The sequence below is a fragment of the Macaca fascicularis genome, chromosome 12, assembly GCF_037993035.2.
Source record: "Macaca fascicularis isolate 582-1 chromosome 12, T2T-MFA8v1.1".
Classification (NCBI taxonomy): domain Eukaryota; kingdom Metazoa; phylum Chordata; class Mammalia; order Primates; family Cercopithecidae; genus Macaca; species Macaca fascicularis.
This window is the reverse complement of record NC_088386.1, coordinates 102,916,563-102,940,943: the sequence shown is the minus strand read 5'-3', so window position 1 is coordinate 102,940,943 and position 24,381 is coordinate 102,916,563. Positions and strand designations below refer to the sequence as shown.

General features: G+C 41.7%; 1 protein-coding gene and 1 long non-coding RNA gene across 23 annotated transcripts in view; one reads left to right on the top strand and one right to left on the bottom strand.

Moving 5' to 3' along the window:
* Nucleotides 1–24,381, top strand: part of LOC102138880 (uncharacterized) — a 205,519-nt gene that overhangs the window by 48,120 nt on the left and 133,018 nt on the right. For 2 of the 22 annotated variants that reach the window (XR_012421419.1, XR_010580057.1), the window contains one exon: nucleotides 1,858–3,234. The exons of the other annotated variants lie outside the window; for them this stretch is intronic. This is a non-coding gene — a long non-coding RNA (uncharacterized lncRNA). Of the gene's footprint in view, nucleotides 1–1,857; nucleotides 3,235–24,381 lie in introns of those variants that run through there. 22 annotated transcript variants of the gene reach the window in all.
* Nucleotides 21,826–24,381, bottom strand: part of CPO (carboxypeptidase O) — a 31,852-nt gene continuing 29,296 nt past the window's right edge. Inside the window, exon 9 of the mRNA XM_005574078.4 lies at nucleotides 21,826–23,916. Coding sequence (XP_005574135.2) covers nucleotides 23,654–23,916 — 263 coding nt within the window. The 3' untranslated portion in view covers nucleotides 21,826–23,653. The remainder of the gene's footprint in view (nucleotides 23,917–24,381) is intronic.

Genomic DNA, 24,381 nt, shown 5'->3' with positions numbered 1-24,381 from the left:
CTGCAAAATAATAACACAAATATCTGCCTCATGGGACTAATGTAAGAATTAAGTGTTATCCTTACACTAAATAAAATGATTTGCATGTAGCAAATGTTCAAGAAATGTTACGATTTTTTCTCTGCATTGATAATCAAAATATTGAAGAGTAACAGAAATAAAAGATCTGTAATTGGTTAAGCATAATCAAGATATCAACAGAAATACCTAACCATGACTGTAGTATGCCTTCTGATCAGACTTCTCTCTGGAATAATTATTTGTTTGCCTCTTTTTTTGATTTTTCAGATATTCCTATTGGCATACAATAGACAGAATATAGCTCTTTAATCTTTCCCAACCTCTCTGTTTATCTAGAATTAGAAATCCTTTGGGTAAAATTTTGCCTATACTAATTTTGATACGCTAAGTTAGTATGTGTATGGTTCTAAAGAGAACAGTTGAAAAGAATGAAGATTATAGATAGGCCTTTATTCTAAGGGTATAGACTTTGGGAAACACTTATATCAGCCATGCTCTTAAGTTTTAGATATGGGACATAGAGATCAAACATAAATTCTACCTAAGAATAAGGATATCTCTTATGGCTTGCAACCACAGAAATGATCATAAGTGAAAGAATTTAATACATTGCCAAGAATGAATATAATGAATTGGAACCAAATTTGTAGTAGAAGACCTTTTGGTATGTGTTCCCAGCCCCTTTTCTGGGAACTGTTCACCCAAATGGGTGGACTCTTGTAGCTATTTCTGTACTGACCAACAGTTACTTTACTGGTCATAGCTGATTGGAGCAGAGATGGACACCTGCCCCAATCTGGGCCAATTAGATTCTCTGTCAGAAGTTTGGATCTAGTATGGTCATCAGTTACTTGGGGGTCTTGATGCCAGGAAGCAGTGTGATGCTAGGGCTGTGATAGAGATGTCTCTCCATGTGCAAAATGTATGAAAAGAGAGAAAAATAAAGTAGGCACATGGAGGGAAGTAGAGGCAAGGAGCACTAGTGCCACAGAAAGATTTGCAATAGCTCCCTTGGTCCCTACTGATTCTCCAGGCTCTGATTTCTTCTTTCCTAGAGATGAAGGGTTATTGAGTTCTGTGTGATACACATGGGTCCTTCCAACAAATTCTCACTTTCATGCATTGGAGTCTGTTACTTGTATCAGAGATCTCTTTAATGAGATAGGGTCTATGATGATTTAGTGGTCAAGGTTATTATTCAGCCAATCTTATTAGAAATGTCTTGTTGGGAAGGATGAGTTTCTTATGCAGCCATACAAGGAAGCAGGGCCTCGGCCAGAACAAAGCTACAACAATCTCTTTATTTAAGTTCACCCACGGTGTATTTCTGTTTTTCCCTCCATGTACATGTATTCTCCCCAATTAAGCTAGAATCTTCTTCTGGAAGATGACTCTCCTACTCATCTTGTCATCCCCTGTAACACCTGCACTGTGATGTTATTGAATTTGCTGATGGTGTTCATGTAAAATGAAATTTTTAAAAAACTCCAACTTTCTGCTTCAATAATTTTCCATTTGGACAAAACTTCTTTTGCTTCAATTTGGAAAATAATCACATTTCTTTCTCTTGTTGTTGTAACCAATCTCTCTTCGCAGCTTTGTGTCAATGAGAAGATAGGTTTATTTAGCCAGTAATTTCCACTGCAGAAAATCTTGGGCCCAGATTGCCCTGCAAAAGCAATATGTTCTGTTTTATTTTTATATTACATTATATTTATTTTAATTGCATTCTCCATCTGGTCAGAGATGGCATTAGGCACCGTAAATGGAGAAAAGAAACAAAGAGATATCTAACTATGATAATAACTGGGATTATTATTTTTAAAAATCATCTAGGGGCACTACAATCTCCAGGCATGAGGCAAATTCCGCAGCCCTCATAGGAGAGAGCTCCAGAAGGGCTGCGGAGAGGAAGAAAGATGAAGAGAAATGGACCAGATCATGACTTGCTGTGTCCCCCCTGGGCAGCCCTCCGTGGACTCTTATACCCAGCCCAGGCCTGGAATCAGTTTTAGGACAGCACAGGGCACAGTATGAAATGATACATGTAACTCCTAAGCTATCTGGAGCACTTTTATAATTTCCAAAGTAGTTGCAGAAGGACATTAATGCACAGTTTCAATCAAATGTTTTATTAATAAACTTTCAAAGAGACCCCCACGGGAGAGGTCATTTTCTTCTCATTTCAGGAGATGTTTCTGCACAGCTCTGCTAACAATTGGAGGTCTTCCAAATGAAGCTGATGTTATTTCAATGGCTTAGTATACCAGAAACCAGATCCTAAAATCAGATGCCTGCAGTGGAAGGCTAGGCACTCAGCATTCAGGCCAGGATGCTTTATGAAGGGTTATCGGGGATGCTGAATCGTCTGTTCCGGCTTTTAAATCTGAACAAATTATGAGACTTAAGGGGAGAGTTTACACATGAAAGTTTGCCAAAAACAAGTGGGTGGTGACATTCCCCGACTGTAATCTATTCCTCCTCCCACTCGCTGCAGTCTATCACTTAGGATAGTTTATGTTTCAAAAAACAAAAACCCATTTGAAACTAGCTTGAGCAAATAATGGAATTTGTTGGTTCACATACTGATGGCTTCAAGGTATTTGGCTTCAGGTATGGTTTGAGGCAGAGACTCACCATATTCTCAGGGGCACCATGGATTTGAGAGACTTTCATCCACTTTGGGTGTCAGATCTTTTCTTCAGGTTGGTCCCAGGCTGAGGTTCCAGAAATGGCTGTATGTCTCCAAACATCACATCCTTTCCCCATGCTGATCAGAAGATGAGAAAGCATCTTTCCTTAGTCCTCACCAAGAGCTAGGAAGCATTTTCCCTCTGGAACTTCAAAGTCTCCTTGCATTTTGTTGGTTCAAATTAGATTATGTTCTCATCTCAAAGGTAATTGCGAGGCCTGGGAAGGGGTAGATGGAGTTTGCAGATCAGCTTGCGTCAATCGGAACTCACCCCTGGAACAAAGTCAGATCACTTCTATTGGGAGCGGGGCTTTTTCCCGAAGGAAATCCGGGGTGCTGTCATCATGAAAGGGGGGGAAATGGACATAGGCAATAAAATCCCAGGTATCCTCTACAATATGCAGAACCATGATGGGCAGCACCACCCACCCCTGCCCTAATGGGCTTCGTATAACGGCTTCTACTCTTGATACTAATTACAACATATTTTACAGAATAAAATAAATAAATATATATATATATATATATATAAAACAACAAAAGGTAAAAAAGGACCACTGGGATTCATCAGGTGCTTTTTGTCCTGAGCAGTCTGAGAGGACCTGTCCCTGAAGTGGCATGCTGGAAGAAGGAAGATGATGGAATAGTTAGAATGAAGAAAGCTGTGGTAGGCTTGACGGGCACCCCACCCTCATCCCTTTCATGAGGCTGCAGGGCCCTTCCCCAGCAGCTAGAGGGCTGCTGGGGAGTTGCTAGTAACTGACGGCAGTGCCTTGCCCACCTCCCTCCCTGTCGCCCAGTCAGTTGCTGACAGACAAGGCACAAAAATCCAGCCCCTTCTCCCTGAGCTGGGGCCGATCTGTGGTGTATTTGTCTTCTGATCCTCCTAGGCCTCAAGCCAAGTCTAGACTTCACCTGAAACCACCTCCTGGCTCAACCCTTTCCCTTCCTTTTGGTCCTCTCACTCCCATGCAGCCATTTCCTGAAGAGCACCCCTCCATAAATCAGATCACTAGAACCTCAGGCTCTGGTTCTAGAGAATCTGGCTTTAAACAGGGACTACTTGGTAGAGAGAAAGAAAAACCAAAACATAAGCTAACAAATAAATGGAATAGAAGTCAGAGCCTTGGTTCAAGGTGGGTTTGATGAGTAATGGGTTATAAGAATCAGAAGATGCTTCAATTAATTAGGACTCTGTGGTTTCCCAGTAACAGACAGCCCTCTGAAGTGACTGAATGCAAAACGATGATGTGTTTCAAAGCATAAGGGTGCAGGCTGGGCATAGTGGCTCATACCTACAATCCCAGCACTTTGGGAGGCCGAGGCAGGTGGATCACTTGAGGTTGGTAGTTCAAGACCAGCCTGGCCAACATAGTAAAACCCCATCTCTACTAAAGATACAAAAATTAGCTGGGTGTGGTGGTGCACGCCTGTAATCCCAGTTACTTGGGAGGCTGAGGCACAAAAATCGCTTGAACCCAGGAGGTGGAGGTTATAGTGAGCCAAAATCATGGCCCTGCACTCCAGCCTGGACAACAGAGTAAGACTCTGTCTAAAAAAAAAAAAAGAAAAGAAAAAAGAATTGGGTTGCCACAGAGGACCTATGGGCTGTAGGTCAGCCGCAGTAGAAGGCCACCCACATTCTCCTCCTCTCTGTCACCTCTGCACCTGCTTCACTGTTTTCTTCACTGCCCACCAGGCCTGGTGGAGGAAAGCACAGTCATGATAAAGCTCTGAATATTTCACTCTCTTCCACTTGGGAGATTGGACTGGACTCCGTTGTCCCAATTTTTGGTTCCAGTAGAAGGAATGTTTATTGGTCCTGTGTCAAGTTAGCCCTGGACCAATCAGTCTTAGCCAGTGTAGGGTACCTGAGGGCAGTGACTTAAGCACACCCCTAGAATGACCCTGGATGGTAGATGCATCTGAAGGTGTGCTCCAAGCTAGGGAGCTTGAGACTGGGCAACATGGAGATCATTCCTTGTCTATGAGAAACATCTGAGCCCCAGACCCATCCCCTGGGACACAAGCTCTATGGAGATTGAGGTCCTGAGTTTTGGGTTAAATCAAGGTTACCAGGTGGAGGTCATTTAGGGGAGGGTGTTAAGTGAAAATGCTGTATAAACTGCACGCTGTTTGCAAGCAGTTACCCACCGGGCCATATGGGTATCTTATCTGGCACCACTGGGCTATAGGTAAGGCAGATATCCTGTACAGCTCAACCACTGCTGTACTCTCTCTCTATGTAAGCCTCTAATAAAACCCTATGTCTTGTTTGCTGGTTCTAGGTCTCTTCTTTGGCCTCTTGAAGCTGGTGCCTTCCTCACTGAGGTAAACAGGAGTTTGGCACAGCAACCAGGAGCAAAGGTTTGGGGCAGATATAGCATTGTACAAACACACCCCAGAAGCCTACTCTTGTGGCCACATGAAAGAGAAGAGATGGTTCTCCAAGAAAGGCCATTGGCAGATAACATTACGGATGCCCACTATGCTAGTGAAAGTAACATGCCCCAAGGGAATGTCACTTTATGAATTCTACCACCCTGAACGTGATTTCTATCTTTGCCCTAGTCAAAACAGTTATTAATGATGAGGGCAGCATGCTGATTAGATTCAGGGGACGCTTTAAACTGGGAGAAATAGCTAATATGTTAGGTGACAGAAAAAGGACGCTGAAAGTTTGGTAGACTTTCCTAGTGCCCAAAACAATAATATCATATATAATGGGATAAAGACTCTTTAATTAGGTTAACAATTGACTTGGCAATAACAGCATGGAAGAGCCTTGACTTGACAATGATTAGTTTTTTAAAATCTAAGAATTTTATTTGACCACGAGCTGGTTGTGGCACGACTTGGCTTTAAATAAAAGATTTGCCATCTCAGGCTGCATTTACAAGTACAGTATCCATATCAGATCAGAGTAGGGAGCAGGGGATATGGGAGAAGTTGGCTCCTTCTGTGCTCTGTGCTTGTTAGATCAAAGGTGTGTTCAGCCCTAGGGTCCATATTAAAGGCCTCAGAAATCTGAACGCAGGAGTAGAGGAATGCATATTTATTTAGCACCTACTAATTACTAGTAGGTGCTACTACTAGCACCTACTAATTACTAGGTACTACGGAGAGATTTTAAAACACAGTCCCCAGGTTAGATGAGTTGTCTAGAAATTCAATTTTATGACACCTGAAACTGAGAATGTTTTTCTGAGAGGAGAGAAGACCTCTAGAAGGAACAGGATAGCTGTGTTCAGATATATGATAGATTGTCATGTGGAGGAAAGACTAAGACTGGTCCGCGTTATTCAAGAAGGTAAAAGAAGCACACCAAATGCCTAATAGACGGAAGCTAAGGCAGATTTATGCTGAAGAAGAAAGAGTTTGCTGCAATTAGAGATGTTCTGTGTGATGAAACTGGTTTGTTACCAAGTGAGGAGTCTATGCTGCCTTTCGAAGTGTCCAAGAAGAGACAGAAGGTTAACAACCGTCATACTAGCTTGCTATATGCCAGTTTCCATGATACGTGCTTTATATACACTACCTCAAATCCTTACAATAATCTGTCAAGGTAGAAAAAAATACTACTACTATTTTACAAATGAGGGACCTGAGGTCTAGAGGGGTTACATCGCTTGCTTAATATCTTATTACTTGTAAGTGACACAGCCTGAATTCAAACCCATGTCTGTGTAGTTTCAAAGTAGGGATATAGCCAAGTGAATTCCTGCCTTAGAAGGTGTATTAGTCTGTTCTCATGCTGCTAATAAAGACATACCCAAGACTGGGTAATTTATAAAGGAAAGAGGTTTAATGACTCACAGTTCTATGTGGTTGGGGAGGCCTCACAATTGTGGTAGAAGGTAAGGAGGGGCAAAGTCACATCTTACATGGTGGCAGAAAAGAGAGTGTGTGCAGGGGAACTGCCCTTTATACAACCATCACATTCATGAGACTTATTCACTGTCATGAGAACAGCACAGGAAAGACCCGCCTCCATGATTAAATTACCTCCCACCAGGTCCCTCCCACCACATGTGGAAATTATGGGAGCTACAATTCAAGATGAGATTTGGGTGGGGACCCACAGCCAAACCATATCAGAAGGAGGTTGGAGAAGACAAATAGTAAGGATTGGTATGCTAATTTTACCAGCTTACCGAGCTTCAGATTCTGCCCAGTAAAGTCCATGATCTCTGTATGGGTACAGCATACTCATAATTCTAAGTATTTTTTTGGAAGAACAAACAAGATATTCTTCTATGAGGTCAGAGTAAAAGAAAATAGATAGTAAGGATCTGCTAAACTGCAGAAATAAACAATCCCTAAATCTCAGTGGCTTAACCCAATACCTCCTGCAGGGATCGGCAGGGGAGTCTTCCCATCATAGTCAGGGAGCCTGGCTGGCACAGGCTTTATCTTGCCGTGTGCTTACCTCATCACAGCAGCTGCAGACAGAAAGCATCACAAACTATGCACAGTCTCTTAACACTTTGCATGGAAGTGATGCACAACCCTTCCACTCACATTTCTTTGGACAACACCTGGTCACACCTAACTTCAAAGAAGCTGAAGAAGTACAATCATATGAGACCAGAAGTAGAAAGTCATATGGATTTGAGACACTAGTGATTTCCACAATCAAATTTTGATAGCAGTCAATATTGAGTTGATATTTAAATTATAACTATGATCATTAAGAATGTTTGAAGGAAATATTGGTGGAAAGATAGTGTGGAATGCATGCCCTGAAAATGTGGGGAATAATAAATTAGATCTCATGATACCAAATCTTCAGAAGATGAGTCACGTTAGTGGTTTCCATTCGGTGTCGTGGAATGTCCCAGACACTTTTATAACGGGTAAGGGGTGGGGCTCCAGGCTCCTTTTCTTTCCTCTCCTCAACTTTGTTCATCTGTTTTATTTGGTGTGTGGGTGCATGTTTGTGTGTGTGTGTGTTTGATGAATTTTGGTTTCTCAGCACCCAGTCTTCTCTTCTAACAACTCCCAAATTTCCATGTGAAGAATTACACCCTTCATATTGTATAAAGCCTCAAGATGTCCTGACTGCCAGCCACACAGGCTGTTGGTTTCTATGAGAAGCTCTCACCACCTAGGTACAGTTAACATGTGACCCCAGCTTAATCAGACTCTCTCCCCTTAGATTTTGACCCTCACATCAACAACTACAATGGCAAAAGAAAACGTGAAAGTTCATTCATTGCCACTTTGGTTGTTCAGTATTAAATTAGTTTTCAAAATATGGCTTTATGTTTGAACCCCAATCTAAGGAACCAAGCATTTGCCTGATGCTCAAATATCTGAATCCAGATAGTTCCTATTGACTATCTGGCAGGAATGTTATATCATTAGCCATATTTAAACTCATAAATATCAGCCATGAAGATGGAGAAGATGGTGCTAGGATGATACAAATTAGTCATGGAAAATGGTGTTGCTGTTGCGCAGAAAGGGCGCAATCCTAAAAAGCACCTTGTTCAAAGTCAGTAAGTGTGTGAGACAATGTTCTTCCTCTTCATCACAAAGAAAATTACCTGTATATTCAAAGCCCCATGTTTACATTCTCTCTTCAATCATGTGCAAGCATTAGTATCTTTCAAGTGAATTTCCTTATGCTTTAGTTAGCTCATTACTTTCTCTTGCCTGCAACCAAATAACCCTAAGGGTATAAAGTTTTATCAAGGTACGTTTTTGCTTTCTTGCTTGGTTTTTGCAAAGAGTTCCATGCTAAAATATTAAAGTTTGGACCAAATGATTTTAGATATTGCTCCTAGTCTTATGCTTTTAAGCTTAAAAAACAACAGAAGAAAATGCGTTTTGCAGATCTGGCAGCTGACTCAATGCAAATGTTACCACCAACAGGAACCACAAAGAAACCTAGGTCAGTAATATGATCATGTAAAAGATGTCTCAATCTCTTTCCCACCAATCTTCCTGCACTGGCCTGTGAAATTTAACTCTTTCTTAATATTTCTTAAATGACGTTTTTCTTAAATGTTTCTAAATATTTAAAAGCTGCAGGCTTGCTGCACGTTCTGGAGCTGTGTGATACGGGTTTCTCTTGTAAACCTCGCTGTATACTTCTCTCTGTGATGAAGAATAGGAACATTATCTCCTGCACTCCTGCACTTACTGACTTTGAATGAGGTGCTTTTTCACCACGCCCTTTCTGCACAACAATGACACCATTTTCCATGAATAATTTGTATCATCCTAGTGCCACCTCTACAATCTTCCTGGCTGATATTTCTGAGTTTACATATGGCTAATGATATAACATTCCTGCCAGAATGTAGGAAATACTGGATTTAGATATTTGGGCATCAGGCAAACGCTTGATTTCTTAGATTGGGACTCAAACAAAAAGCTATCTTTGGAAAACAATTGAATACAGGAATCATAAACATCATAGTGAGCTGAGGGTAGACCATGCATTCCTCTCACTAGAGTGGGTAGTTGGTATCTCATTAGGACTGTTGCATGTCTTAGAGTTCTAGCTGTGTGTTCTGTTTGGGATTCCTGTTACTGTACAGGTTGCAAAGAGTTAACATGCATTTTCTCTGTGATCTATCCAGTGTCTACTTATTTTGTTTATAGGACCTTGCTGCCTCACCATAATGTTTATAGGTTTTCTTGATGATTTCATTGCCTCTAGGGAATGTACTGCATCTCACCTCTTGCACATTACTCTTCTGTGGGAATCTGAACGTTCTGTGTCTTGCACTGCCCAGAGGAGTCTACATTCCACTCCTGCCTTCTGCTGAGTCCCCATGCTGAAAGCCCACCTGCTTCAGTAGTTCTCCAGCCTTCCCCTCTCTGCCCCCCTCACTTGATGATTATTGATGAGCTTTCTTGAGCTGCCACCACCCCATTGAATAACCCAGTTCTGCACTTGGTGAATGGTTTCCCATTCTCTGCAAAATAGGCACTTCTCCCTTCTTGTCCAGAAAGCAGTCTGGTCGCTGCTAGGAAGGCCTGGCCTCTTGGCAGAGGGCCATAGGAAGAACATTACCCCAGCACTGAAAACCAATTTTTTGGTGTGTAAATGTTTTGTTTGTTTGTCTGCTTTGTTTTCTAGCTTTAAAAACATCACTTGGCCATGGGAAAGGCAGGCATATTTTGAGTGCTATCAGCAAGGCATAGAAACACTACTTCTGTACATTCTCAACATGGATCACTCTTATAATTAGGTAAGAGAGTTGAATAAAGAGAGTTTTGCAGAAGAAAGGATTTGTGGAGACTATAGAACAAAGTTCCAGTGGAAGAGTGTTGAGGAAAGCAGAAAGCAACTAGTTTTCTAAATTAAAGGGAAACCACATACAGACTCTGGATGAGTTCAAAGGCATTTAAAGGCTGGGCTTTTTTTTCTTTAAGCATCATTTTTGTTTGCACAGATTTCCCAAGCAATCCACCTGGCTGCCTTTACTCTTCTCTCATCCATATGGAGGTCTCTGGCTAAGTCCAAGGAGCCATAAACAAAAAACTACAAATGAGAACTGTGTAAACAGAAAGTCAGGCTCCCAAGCGAGAAACGTGTCTAGTAAATGATGTGACAATACTAAGAAGTCATTGTAGCACTCCTTGCTCTGATCTTATCGAGCTCTTTCATTTCTGTCAATGTGCCTGCGTAAACCAGCACCCCAGCCAACAGCCTGTTGCAGGGGAAAGACACCTGCCTAGCCTCCCTCTTGCTCCTCCATCACTTAGTCTGTCCCGAAATGTCATTGTCAGGTATTGGGAATTACAGAGTCAATCTGCCCCGCCTGTGATAGACTCCGTGTGAATTCATCTCTTATGTGTATTTCACACGCACGATCTGGTCAACAGCCAGTGTTCTTTTTTCTCCTCCCTCCTCCCACCACCATCATCCGCACGTGGCCATTCCCCTCACTGCCTGGTATCTGGGGCCAGCCTTACCTCTTAGGGGAGAGACTGATTTGCTTTGCTCTTCACCCTGAACCTTTCAGGAGACCTTTCATTTCCAAAGGGAAGATGCTTTATTTCTCTGTGAATTAGAATAATGAAATATTTCTTGTAAACCTGGGAATTAAAATGCAGACAATACGAGTCCTTCAGTTTCTTTTATTGGTCTTCAGAGGTGAACCTGGGAGCAGTTGTAAATATGCATCAGGGTATCTCCTGGTCTGATGGTATTGAAACTCCACTCACAGCATTGCTAAGTGTCGCTGCTGGATTTGTCTCCAAGAGCTCCCTCCCATTTCTCCCCACCCTCTACCTCACTTCCAGCTCCCTACCCTGGTTACAGTGACTTTGAAACTAGTAAGAAGCATTTTGAGGTGACACTCGAGTAGCTGTGTGGTCTGGAATGCATTATAATGTTATGTCTCAATTACAATATTCTTTGGTTGATACACAAGGCAGGCACAGCCAAGATTCAGCCTTAGGGCGCACTGCCACCTCCTGGAAACCCTCTGTGTGCGGCGCCTGCTATATCCTTCCTCCAATGCCACTGACCAGAAAACAAGCACTTGTTCATGGCCTTCTGTCTTTAGAACCCAAGATGTGGGCACACCTAGCCATCTTATCCTGCCCCTTCAAATTGGAATGTACTAATTCCTGAAGGAAATGAAAAGGTGTTGCATTGTCTTTTTTTTTTTTTTTTTTGAGACAGAGTCTCACTCTGTCGCCCAGAGTGGAGTCCAGTGGCATGATCTCAGCTCATTGCAACCTCCACCTCTGGGGTTCAAGTGATTCTACTGCTTCAGCCTCCCGAGTAGCTGAGATTACAGGAGCGCACCACCACACCTGGCTAATTTTTTTATTTTTGGTAGAGACGGGGTTTCACCATGTTGGCCTGGCTGGTCTCCAATTCCTGACCTCAAGTGATCTGCCCGCCTCAGCCTCCCAAAAAGCTGGGATTACAGGCGTGAGCCACCGCGCCCAGCTGCATTGTAATCTTAATTAAAAACAGGTAACTAGGTTGGGGAAGCCACTGGTGCAGAGATCTGTGATCATTACTCTCACCTTCTGCTCCCGAGGCTGGTAACAGATGCTGCTTACTGTAAATGAGTGCCTGGCACCAGTAGGATCCTGCCCTCGGGATCTCTGGAAGAAGTGCCAGCATTATTTACACCATTATGCCTAGTGTTCCATTATTGGAACGCTAAGCATGTGGAAGTTATTTATATCCCACTGCTCAAGGTCATTGCCAAGGTCTGATCTCAAAAATTCAAAAAATTGCAACCTCAGGCATAAATGGGTTAAGGACTGGACCAAAGACTTGGAGCAGAAGTCACATGCACAGGCAGAGTGTTGGAGTGGAGGAAACCCTGAGTTATTCGGCCCTATTGCTCTGTGGTGATTGTTTGAGATTCCACCTTACCAGCGTGTAGAGACATCTAATGAGATATTTTGAGAAAACACCAAAGACACAGAAAAGCACCTATAGGTTTCAATTTAGACTCACAGCAAATGAAGGCCAGCACACACAACTGTGTTGTGTCTTCGAGGCACACCCTGCTGACTAGAGGAGGCTAGCTGTCAGGTTTTGACTAGAAAAGCAAAAATACATTTGGGGACATGTCAGCCTCATCATCATGAAAAAGAATGGGATAACAGATTTCTCTATCAACAGCTTTCCTTTCAAATAACAAAAATATGATTATCAGGCAAGTAAGAACATATTCTCATTAACCGAATTGATTGATTTCAATTAATTACCTGAATTGCTTAAATTCAACTAGTATCCCTTTGAGTCAGCAGTTCTTATCTTTTGAAAGGGGGTTTAGAGACTCGTTGAAAAATATTTTTAAAACGTGAAAATGTCTGTATGCTTCTTCCAGAGAAATGTATACACATTTTTTTCTATCATTTAATGATGTCTGTGAAACCCCATCACCACTGCCAAAGTGATCTGAACAGCTCTTAATTAAAAATGCCTCTTGTAGCTAGCTTTCTCTGGAAGCCTGGGTTCAAGTTTTGGGCATCCTGGTTAATTTGGGGAGAAAAGAGGGGCCACAGGAATATTTGCAATAAGCAGATCCCTGGGTTGGGCACCTACAAGAAATGGCCAAGGATATTTCCACTTCTCTTCTGTTCCCTGGTGTCACACTGAAACTAGATTTAAATGTTCATCGTTTGAAAATCCTGGACCTTCAGAGACACACATCTGAAAAGCTCAGATAACACCTTGCTTCAGCCCAGGCTCCAGGAAAACAAAGCTGAATCAGGGTTCTGCCACAGCACCTGTTTGGACACGTTCTCTGTCTTTACCCCTAGAGAGAAACCCTAATGAAAGTGATTTGGGAACATAGCCTTCCTTGTGGCAGGAGCATCAGACACCACATTTTCTGACAGTATCATTAGTATTAATAGTCTTCACTCCTAATATATATATATATATTTTTTGAGATGGAGTTTCGTTCTTTTTGCCCAGGCTAGAGCTCAATGGCACTATCTCAGCTCACTGCAACCTCCGCCACCCGGGTTCAAGCGATTCTCCTGCCTCAGCCTCTCGAGTAGGTGGGATTACAGGCATGCGACACCATGCCTGGCTGATTTTTTTATTTTTAGTAGAGACCGGGTTTCTCCATGTTGGTCAGGCTGGTCTTGAACTCCCGACCTCAGGTGATCCACCCGCCTCGGCCTCCCAAAGTGCTGGCATTACAGGCGTGAGCCACCGCGCCCGGCCTTCACTCCTAATATTTATGGAGCACTAACATTGTGGTTAGAGTAGGTGGTCTAGGGTGGACAAGTCACTCTGTCGTGGAAAATCATTCAAAGCACTTTACAAACATTAACCCAATTAATCTCCCCAACAGCGGTGTAAGGTAGGTCCTCTTATTATCTGCATTTTATCAGTGAGGCAGTTGAGACACAAACATGTTCTGTGACTTGCCCCAGGTACACAGCCATGAAGTGAGTGGGCGGAGCTTTACCTGGGCAATATGGCTTCAGAGTTTTTGCTGTTAACACTTCCCTACAGTGTCTCTCACTTACCTGAATCCTGGGAATGGTTCATGAAAATAGATTCCTGAAGATTTTGTGTAAGGGCAGAGACATGGCTGCTACAATTAAGTAGACACTGTGAGTAGAATGCACTGTGACTTTGCTCTGGGGGATCCTGAACCTAATTTTGAATGTATGTCCATCACATAGCTGAGAAATAAATGGTTTTACCTTCTTTTTGAGAATATGACACTTAGAATCTGCTAGGGTGAACTCTGAGACTTGTAGAAAGGCCCTGTGCTTTTTCTGGGATAGGGAGCAGCTATCGCTTTTTTTTTTTTTTCTTGAGATGGATTTTTGCTCTCGTTGCCCAAGCTGGAGTGCAATGGTGCAATCTCGGCTCACTGCAACCTCCGTCTCCCCGGTTCAAGCAATTCTCCTGCCTCAGCCTCCTGAGTAGCTGGGATTACAGGTGCATGCCACCACGCCTGGCTAATTTTTTGTATTTTTAGTAGAAATGGGATTTCACCATGTTAGCCAGTCTGATCTCGAACTCCTGACCTTAGGTGATCCACCCGCCTCGGCCTCCCAAAGTGTTGGGATTACAGGCGCGAGCCACCCACACCCAGCCAGTTGTTGCTTTTTAACTGACCAGTGTCTGCTCACTCTTCTTCCAACGTAAGCGGCCTGATTTTATTTCCTATCTCAATCTATGTAGTTTGGGAAGCTGGTCTATGAGTGACCATGTGACCTTGGCTGGGACAACAGCATATTCCAACTCCTTGACTCATGGAGGCCCATTCAGTCCCTCTTTGGGAATTGTATTGGAACCACTATTAAGAGAAACACTTTTTTTCCAGGGTTGTGGAGAGGATAGGATCCAGGACTAGAGCTGCAGGGAATGGGTGCGAGGACAACAAGGGCAGGGGTTGCATTTTGCTCCCACATGGAAAGAGCCTGCTTTAATAAAACCAACAGAAAAAGGTCTAATGCAAAATTAAAATATGGAAACTCATGAAATTCTGATAACATCTTTGGAATCCCTGGATCCTTTTATTCTTTCACTCTCTTCAGATCTTTTAGTTAGATGAACCAATAAATTTGGGAACAGAAGCTAACATCAGATGGTTGACTTTCTGAGAAGTAAAGAGCCAGAGACAACCAGGTTACTTCTTGACTGCGATTTAATTCCAGCCTCTTCTTCCTCACTCTGAGGGAGGGCGTGTTCAGGTTTAAGCCCTTCTCCATTGCTTCCCCTGCAAACCCCTGATTCTCAACACTCCTCCCCAACTACCCCATCCTGCCTCATAAAAGATGTTGAGATTATTTTTAATTACAAATGCATAATTAACTGGTATATCCATGGCTATTATCAGGATCTGAAATTAAAGACTGTGTCTTGCACAGAGTGCGGATCTTTTAAGCCATCAGACTACTTCCAAGTTACTCTCACATTCTAAGAAAACGAATGAACCCTTCCCTAGCCCCCTCCCACGCCCATCCTGCAGAGGCTGAGTTAATGGCTCTTCTCAGTTAGTTGCCTGCACGCGGTCTTCATTTGAGTACTTATTTTGTGAGGTGTTTGTTTACTTTTCTGTATTTTGAACTAGACTGAAAGATCCTTAAGGGCAGAGATGTTTGTCTTTATTTTGTATTTACTTCTTTTTACTCAAAAACTAAATCAAGATACCTCTGCTTACCTAGTGGCAACTTTTCCTAATTATGAGCCAAATGCTCTAGTGCATTCCCCAGAGAAACAGCATCAACAGTACCTGGGAACTTGTTAGATATGCAGATTCTCCACATTCCCTCCTTCCATCCCACTACTGAATAAGAAACTCTCATGGGGAGATGGGACCCACCAGCTCAGGTTTTAACAAGCCTTCCAGATGATTTTGATGCCCACTAACATTGGAGAATCGCTACTCTAGCTTCTTGCCACTTGATGTGCAGTAGTCTGAGGACCAGCAATATCAGCATCACCTGGGAGCTTGTTAAACATGCAGACTCTCATGCTCTACCAGTGATCTATTGATGTGGACAAGAATCTGTTTTAACAAGCTGTCCAAGTGATGTCTGTACTCTAAAGTTGTGCTAACTAAATTTTCAAGAGCATCAAATTACCTAGGGATTTTGTTAAACACAAGCTCTGATGTCGAAAAATTTGAATTTCGAACGAGCTTTCATCTAAAACTAATGTTATTGGTCCACGGACCACAATTTGAGTAGTAAGTGCTTCAGGTCTGCAGGGAAATTGGGGGACGGGGAGTACCTTTAGACCCATTACCCAGCCTTCCCAAATCAGACAGAGCAGTTCTGTTTTTATCTGACTTATATTTTATGCTTCAAGGTAAATTTTTATTTGAAATAAGAATTCTCCTGCAAAACAAATCTTTGAAGCAACAGCCTTTGAGAAAATAGTCAACCTTTGAAGTGATAGACTTGCAAACCTAATTATAAAGTAAATGTCATAGGGTGAATTAGCGTATGTGTAAGAGGAAACTGATAGAGATTACAGTTTTTAATTTTTTAAAAACTTTTTCAAGTTTCCATATTGAATGAAGTTTGAAATATGAGATTGAAATGAAGGTTGCATGTGACTCAACACCTGACTATAAGATTGAAAACTAATCCTGAATTTCAACTGACACCTCAGCGTGACAATTCTGCATTCCCTGTTTCCTATCTGACACCACATGGCTCCTCATTTTTCCATTCTGCTTCCCTTCTGGATTCCGTAGGTCTATCAGTCAATTTTCAGCATTATTATACTTTCTCAGGCAGGGATGAAACAAAGATGATTGAAGACAAGTTCTCATGATCTTATAATACTTGAATCCTTCTGAATAACCTCTCTGATTTCTGTCCCTTTGTGGGGAGATAATGGAAATTTCTGTGTCCACCAACTCAATGTAGTTGTTATTCAATTCATATGTGTATGAAACCACCTTTGCAAAAATCATAATAGTGAGAAAATTATGACAGTGAAAGGGATCTCATCTAACCAACTCCATCTTGCCTTTAACTTCCAAAATGTCCTTGGTCATTCCTGGGCATAGGTCAAGCTAACTTTGGGAAAAATTTAGTTTATAGTTTAAATGATAATAGCCCTTCCCCAAACTAAACCACCTTTGTAAAACTAATGGACAGCCACCATGTTAGGAGGATGAGGGGCCTGATTTATGCTAAGACCAGCCTTTATTTTGAAGATCGTAAGGTTTTCAACTTCCCCAATTACTTCTGTAAATATCATCTCTATTGTAAAACTTAAGATTGGCCCTTTGAGATGTCTTTTCCAGCTTTTGCATTTCTGATGATGCCTCACCTGGACTAGTGACTCTTCTGTGGCCCCCACCCAGAAGCAGACTCAGCACAATGAGGGCCATTTTCCATACCCTTTTGATTGCATGCCCAACCAATCAGCATTCCCCCTGTCCTAGCCTCCTCCCAAACTGTCCTTGAAAAACTCTAGCCTCCAAATTTTCAGGGAGGCTGATTTGAGTAATAATAAAACTCTCATTTCCCATTTAGCCAGCTCTATGTATGTTAAGCTCTTTCTCTATTGCAATTTCCCTGTCTTGGTAAATGAGCTCTATCTAGGCAGGGGGCAAAATGAACCCACTGGGTGGTTACATGCCCAGTATAATATTTTCTGAACTGTTTTTCCTGACTTCTTCCCTCTAATAATTTCACCTTAGATCGTCCTTCCAGAGTGATCTTTACTTTTTACTCCCTCTACTTCTTTACTCCTTTACTACCTCTGCTAGTACTCCCCACAGCTTATAGGGAGAATGTTTAGACGCTGGTCTGGCATTCAGGCTCTTCAACCACCTGATCCTAACCTGACTTTACACTTCACCTTCTCAAGATCCTCTATCTAGTCAACTGGGTTTTTGTGGGTTCAAACTCATAGTGTGAAGACACGTTACTCTTTGCCTCCTTTGTGTCTCTGTGGTTGCTTTTGCACCATCTATGTAAATAAAAAGGACACTGTTCATCTTTTATTGGAAGCATCATTTTGGAGCTGACTTTCAAAAATGTTTTTCTTTTTTTTAAATCCTCAGCAAAAACATAATAAGAGCTCTGTAGGAAAGGAACATGTTGGCAGGATAAGAGTTAATACACTCACCATTAAAGTTCTTTGGAGCTTTATTTTTTAATTATTTTAAATGAATAAATCCTGAGACAGAAATAAAAGTCCTTTTTCAGAGTAGCTGAGAAAAGACTATGCAGTCTTGATTACAGTAAAGTGGAAAACTATAATAAGTGTCTATTATTTTCTCATAAAGTCTTATCGTAACACCAAATACTTTAAAATTTACAAGTCCATAAAGACTAATCTTTTTTTTTTTTTTTTTTTTTTTTTTTTACTGTGCCTTCAATAAGAGGTTCAACTAAAAATGCATGTTATCCTGAAATAAAAGTCTTATCTGGAATAAGAGTCTTCATGTTCTAGAATGAGAAAATATTCAAAATAGAAATATTTCTCTTCATAAACAACATTTGTAATCTCCAGGCATATTCTGAATATTGAGTAATAGTAATACTTGTATTAAAGGTTATTTTAGGAAATTAAAAACTTATGATGTTTTGGTAATAATTCCAAAACACTGACAATTACATTGGGTTCCCTACAGGCAGGTCCAGATGTGAGGAGTCATGCATAAGTGATTTATTAAGGAGGTACTCCCAAGAGAAACTAGTAAGGGAGTGAGGAAGCAAGACGAAGAAAGGGAGGAAGCCAAGCAAGGTTGCAACCTCAAGGCAAGTTCTTTGGAGGGTAACTTTAACCTTATCCCACAGTATCTCTGGAACAAGTTACACTTCCCACTGCAGGAGAACTGGGCTTTCATACCCCTGGACTCATCTGTTACCCTCCAGGCAGAGGCTGGGGGTTTCTGGTGGTAGATGTATTCAATCAAGTTTAGCCTAAAGCTGCCTTCTTACATATTTTAAGTTCATCCTAAAGGTTTCTCTGTACATAGTGAACTAGAACCTAAATGGAGGTATGAACAGACTGTAACCTATTCTTGTGCCAATCACAGAGTTTTGGCCAATCAAAGGGGGCCAACTGTTCAAACTGTGTTCAAATAAGGCAAATGCCACGCTGTAACCAATCTGACTGTTTCTGTACCTCACTTTGGGTTTTCTATATGTCACTTTCCTTTTTCTGTCTATAAATCTTCTTCCACTATGTGACTGTGCCAGAGTCTCTCTGAGCCTGCTCTAGCTCAGGAGTCTGCCTGATTTGTGAATCATTCCTTGCTCACTTAAAATCTGTTGACTTTAATTTGACTAAGGGTTTTCTTTTAACAGGTGTCACTGTCACACACTTCTAACTCTCTGTAGCTGTAGGCAAAGTACATGCAGTAGCTCAAGGGTAGCCACTGGAAAAAGTCATGCAAGTATGAGCCATTGGAGGTAAAAACATGTCAAAGATGGAGAGGGATTCAGGAGAAGTTACCTGAAGGAGTTTTGGCAAAGCACTGGCAGTATCCCTTAGAGAGCACTTCAGACATCCTAAAACTGGAAAATTCCTATTCCAATACAACTAATCAATCGTTAAGAACAGTGTTGCTAGCCGGGTACAGTGGCTCATACTTATAATCCCAGCACTTTGGGAGGCTGAGGTAGGATTGCTTCAGGCCAGGAGTTCAAGACCAGCCTGGGCAACATAGCTGTCTCTACAAAAAAATAAAAAATTAGCCACATGTAGTGGTGTGCATCTATAGTCACAGCTACTCAGGAGGCTGAGGATGGAGGATCCCTTGAGCCCAAGAGTTTGAGGCTGCAACGGGCTATGATTGTGCCACTGCACTCTGGCCTGGGGCAATAGAGTGAGATCCTGTCTCTAAAAACAAACAAACAAACAAACAAATGTGTGCCCATGACTGGGCGTATTTCTTAACCTGTCTGTCCCAGTTTCTTCATCAAATAAATAAAAATATCTAACTCAAGATTCTTATGAGTATTGTCAGAGGCATGTGAACCAGAGCAACTCCATCTTGAATAGGGTCTGAGTCAAATAAGGCTGAGACCTACTGGGCTGCATTCCCAGACCGTTAAGGCATTCTAAGTCACAGGATGAGATAGGAGTTTGGCACAAGATACAGGTCATAAAGACCTTGCTGATAAAACAGGTTGCAGTAAAGAAGCCGGCCAAAATCCACCAAAACCAAGATGGCGATGAGAGTGACCGCTGGTCGTCCTCACTGCTATCCTCCCACCAGCGCCATGACAGTTTACAAATGCCATAGCAACATCAGGAAGTTACCCTATATGGTCTAAAAAGGGGAGGCACGAATAATCCACCCCGTGTTTAGCATGTCATCAAGAAATAACCATAAAAATGGGCTACCAGCAGCCTTTGGGGCTGCTCTGTCTATGGAGTAGCCATTCTTTTGTTCCTTCACCTTCTTGATAAACTGGCTTTCACTTTACTCAGTGGACTTGCCCTAAATTCTTTCTTGCATGAGATCCAGGAACCCTCTCTTGGATTCTGGATTGGGACCCCTTTCTGGTAACATCTTCACACAAGATAATACACATAAAATATTTCAATTGTTGCACATCATAAAATAAATAATTATTAATTTTAGATTTTTTAAAAACTCTGTATTTAGTACCGCAATTTTATGTTCTTGAGCAGTGGGCTTCTCTTAGTGCCATAATAAATTTATACCAGATTCAAATTACATACATAAGATATGAATAATACTGGGGTGATATAAAGAATATATTTTTAATAACATCAGGAGACGGATAAACTGCATAAGGAAGAGAAATAGGAGCTTTGTCATACATAGTGAAAATAAAAATATAACTCACTTTGATAGTGCTGTAAAAAAAAAAACCCTAGAGCTAGAAGCTTGTATATCATCTGCATTTATTATTTTGCATCATTTTAAACTCTAAATTCACCTGTAAGTCAAGAAGATCCAGATCCTTTGTAGGAATAGTTATGGAAAAAGCACTGATAGAGTTTGGTGGAAAGACAGAAATAGTAACGGAAAAGGCAGAATAGTCAAACTTCCTAAAAATAAAAGGGGGAGGCATTATAAAAGTACTTTGATTAGTACTGAGATAAACTTAAATTGAACCATGTAAAAATCACCAATACTTGAACTTTGTTGACCCACAAAAGCAGCAATTTCATAGGATTCAACCTGACACATAAAACTTAGTGGGAGACAGTCCTTTAGAGCCTCTTTTTCTCCTGCACATCTTCCTGGCTGGGCCAAGGATGCAAGGCCCTGACCACTTTTACCTGGGCCATTTCTCAGTTTTATTTGCAGTAAGCAAGCACCTTGAGTGATGGGGACATGTCTTCTTCTGGGATAAGATCAGGCTTCTTACTGCTTGCTGTAAAAGCAGTGAATTCCAAAGCTTAGTGTTTCTCTCGGTTGCACAACTCGCTGCATGTGCACGTGGCATCTGGGCTCTTTGCATCATCCTCTTGGAGCTTGGGAGAAGGAGGAATCCCTGTAAATATGCTGATGCTCATGCTGCTTCATGTGCTTTGGGAAATAGTATCCTTTGACTCTGACTGGGAGTTTCAAGTCTTCTACTAACACACATGAAGTATTAACAAGCTAACTTCTTAGCTTTAAAGTATGATAAAATCAAATCCCAGACCCAACCAAACTACAACCAGGATACTCTCGAGATTGCATTAGTAGCATCAGCTGTGAAGTTTTCCCAAACAAATATCATTTTCCACCACGAAGTTGAAAACATTCTTAGAAAGATCAGTGTGGTCATTCACCATCTTTCTATCCCTGTTCTTAGGATCCTTTCACAGGAAATAAAAAACTTCCAGAAGCAGTAAAAAATGTGTCATGTTTCCCAGTACCTTATTCCCCCAGAGACAGGTGAAGTCCCCTCAAGGAAACTATGATCGCATCCTGGAATCTGGAAAAATCCATGTGGGAAGTTTCAGGCAAGCTGATCGATTAACTGAGTTTCTCTCTATTCTCTTCTGACTTTATTTGCCCATGAGCTCCATCTCTAGACATAAATTAAACTTTGTAGATCAGAGCTCCCGTAGTACTCAGAGGTTCGAGTTATTTTTAAAATAGCCTTGGAGACTAAAACCCAGGCTAGATGAACACTGATAACCAGTGTCTGTAAGCACAGATCCCCTGCTTCCTTCTTGAATATAGCATTGGGTGGTCACACTAGTTTTCTTCCTTTCTAGGCTGACCGTTGATGAAACCAAACCATTTCCTCCTGACAATGCCACAATTGTGGAGTTGGCATTTTTATGTAAATAGCTGTTCTCTGATTCATTAAACCCTATTGCCTCTGACATTTTCCTTTCTGACCCTTATCAGCCACACACTAGCAAAACATGAAGAAATAAAGACTACAAAGAAAGGCAATAAAAGGGTTACAACCAAGAAGTGTATTGTGACTGTGACCAACAAGGATATTTGGCAATGGGTGACTGAACACCCAAGGATGCCCTGTCAGCTGGTCACAACTACATTTATTCGAAGCCTGACAACTGCTTAGCACCATTTCAAGGTGTCACGTAGAGATACATAGGAAATGACAGTCATGGCTGCTACTTTAACAGCACTTACAATTTAATAGATGAGATAGCACAATTAAATGCCTAGATATCTGTACACGTACAATGTGGGCCTTCCTCTCCTCTCTATTGACTTTTCATTTCTTTCATAGTATGTGTCACAAACTGCAATATTTAGTTTATTTATTTGTGTTCTTGCTTATTGTATTCCCCTAGAGCTGGGATTCACCTGGTATGAAATAGCATGTCCATTCCAATTATTTATGGCTGCTACTCCTGATCTCACCCATTGGAATATAAATTTAAAATAGACAGGGACCACATCTATCTTATTCACCATTGTAATCCCAGAACCTATCAAAATGCACCTAGTAGATCCTTAAATTTTTTTAATGAATAAATAAGTAAATAAAACCAACAACAGTCATCAAGAGAGATTGTATAACTTATCCTCTGAATGCTGCTACTAACTCACTAACACAAAATTAAGAAAGCAAGAACCTGATTCAAAAGCATAAGCAAAATTTTTGAAGAATACAGATGAGAAAAAATTCCCAGACACCAGGGTAGAAGACCTATTCCTACTTCATTTTCCTTAGTGAATGTTAAGATCATAAATCACAAAAATTAGTAGAACACAAATGGCCCTATCAGAATCTCATCATGTGACTTTTAATTAGATTTCAAGAGCAGTGGGGTTCCACTGGAACTCACAGGTTTCTCTGCATTTAAAGCTGAATAGGATAATAGCCATCTAGTTGAGTTGCCTCGAATTGTAGCTGAGCTACCGACTCTGAAGCTAAGCCAGTGAAGGTCAAGGGTGCGATATAAACACCAGATAGAGTCATTTCACCGATGGCCCCAATTCTTCACTCACCACCTTCTGCTCTGTTCCACCCCTTGATGCAGAGCTCAGCCATGTGACTTCCTCTGGCAAATGGGATGTTAGCAAATAGGATGCAAGCAGAGGTTTGAAAAGTGCCTGCACATTGAGACTTGCTCTCCTGCTGCTTTTGCTCCTTCACCATGGCCATGAGTGCATGGTACCAATGTGCTGGAGGAGAAGATACAGGGAGCAGAGACCCCATTCCTCATTGCAGCTGAGGCTATCCTATATTAGCCTACAGTAGCCAACCCCCAGAGTGAGTTCATCCGAGATCTACCAGCTGCCCTGAAACTGACCACGGATGCCTAAGCGAGCACAACCAAGATCACTGCATCATGACCTGTAGATTTGCACCACTTGGTTTTAGAGAGGTTTGGTTTGTAGCATTATTGTACTAACTAATACCTAACTAATTCCTCGTATAAAGGAATAAAGCTCAACTCACAGAAAAACAAATATTAAAACGCAGACATGATTTTTCCTTATTGAAATAGGAAGTATTTTTAGTTAAATGATTTGGTTTCTCTACAACCACAGCACACTGTTCCTCCAGCCATACCCAAGCCACTGGGGTTGAGCAGGCCTGGGCGGGATGCACTTAGAGAAGAGACATGCAGGACACCAGCAGACCCAGCAGCATAGTGGCAGATGTCACCCTTCCAGCACTGTCCGAGTCCCAATGTTTTGCATACACATCATCCAGGACCGACAGCACAGCCTCCATGGTCTCCTCACAAGTGGGCTGGATCTGAGCTTCTGGCAGAACAAACCCGTATGTTCCACTGTCCCTCAGCTCAAACGTATATGAGAAGGGAATCCCAATGTCTCGGGCCCAGTCTCTTGAAGACCCTGATGAGGCATCTACAGGTGAAAACATGAAGGCAGAGGTAGAAGTCGCACTTTGAAAGAACAGATTCCTATAGCCTTTTCAGGAACTAAAGGTTCACTTAGTAAAATAAAGAAGCTGTTTTAGATCAGGGTCTCAGGAATAGCTGTCTTCTCTTTCTCCTTGGTTGTAAGCCTCTGCAGGGCGGGAACCACATCTTATTTAGTGTCTCTGTCCCCCATCATACCTGACACTGTGTCTAGCACATGGGGAGGTTTGGCTAAAGTTTCTCAGCTGAGTCACTGACTTGGCAACCTAATATTGCCTGGCAAGAGTGAACTGAGTCATATAAAGAAAGGAACAGAAACAAAATGACCCACAAGAAAAATATTATACAAGTATTTAGAGGGGGGCTTATGGAGGGTGGAGAAGGTGGAGGTTGGGGTTGGGAGAAATAGCGCGCTCTCCTTTCAACTAAATTCTTGTCTTTAGGTATTTTT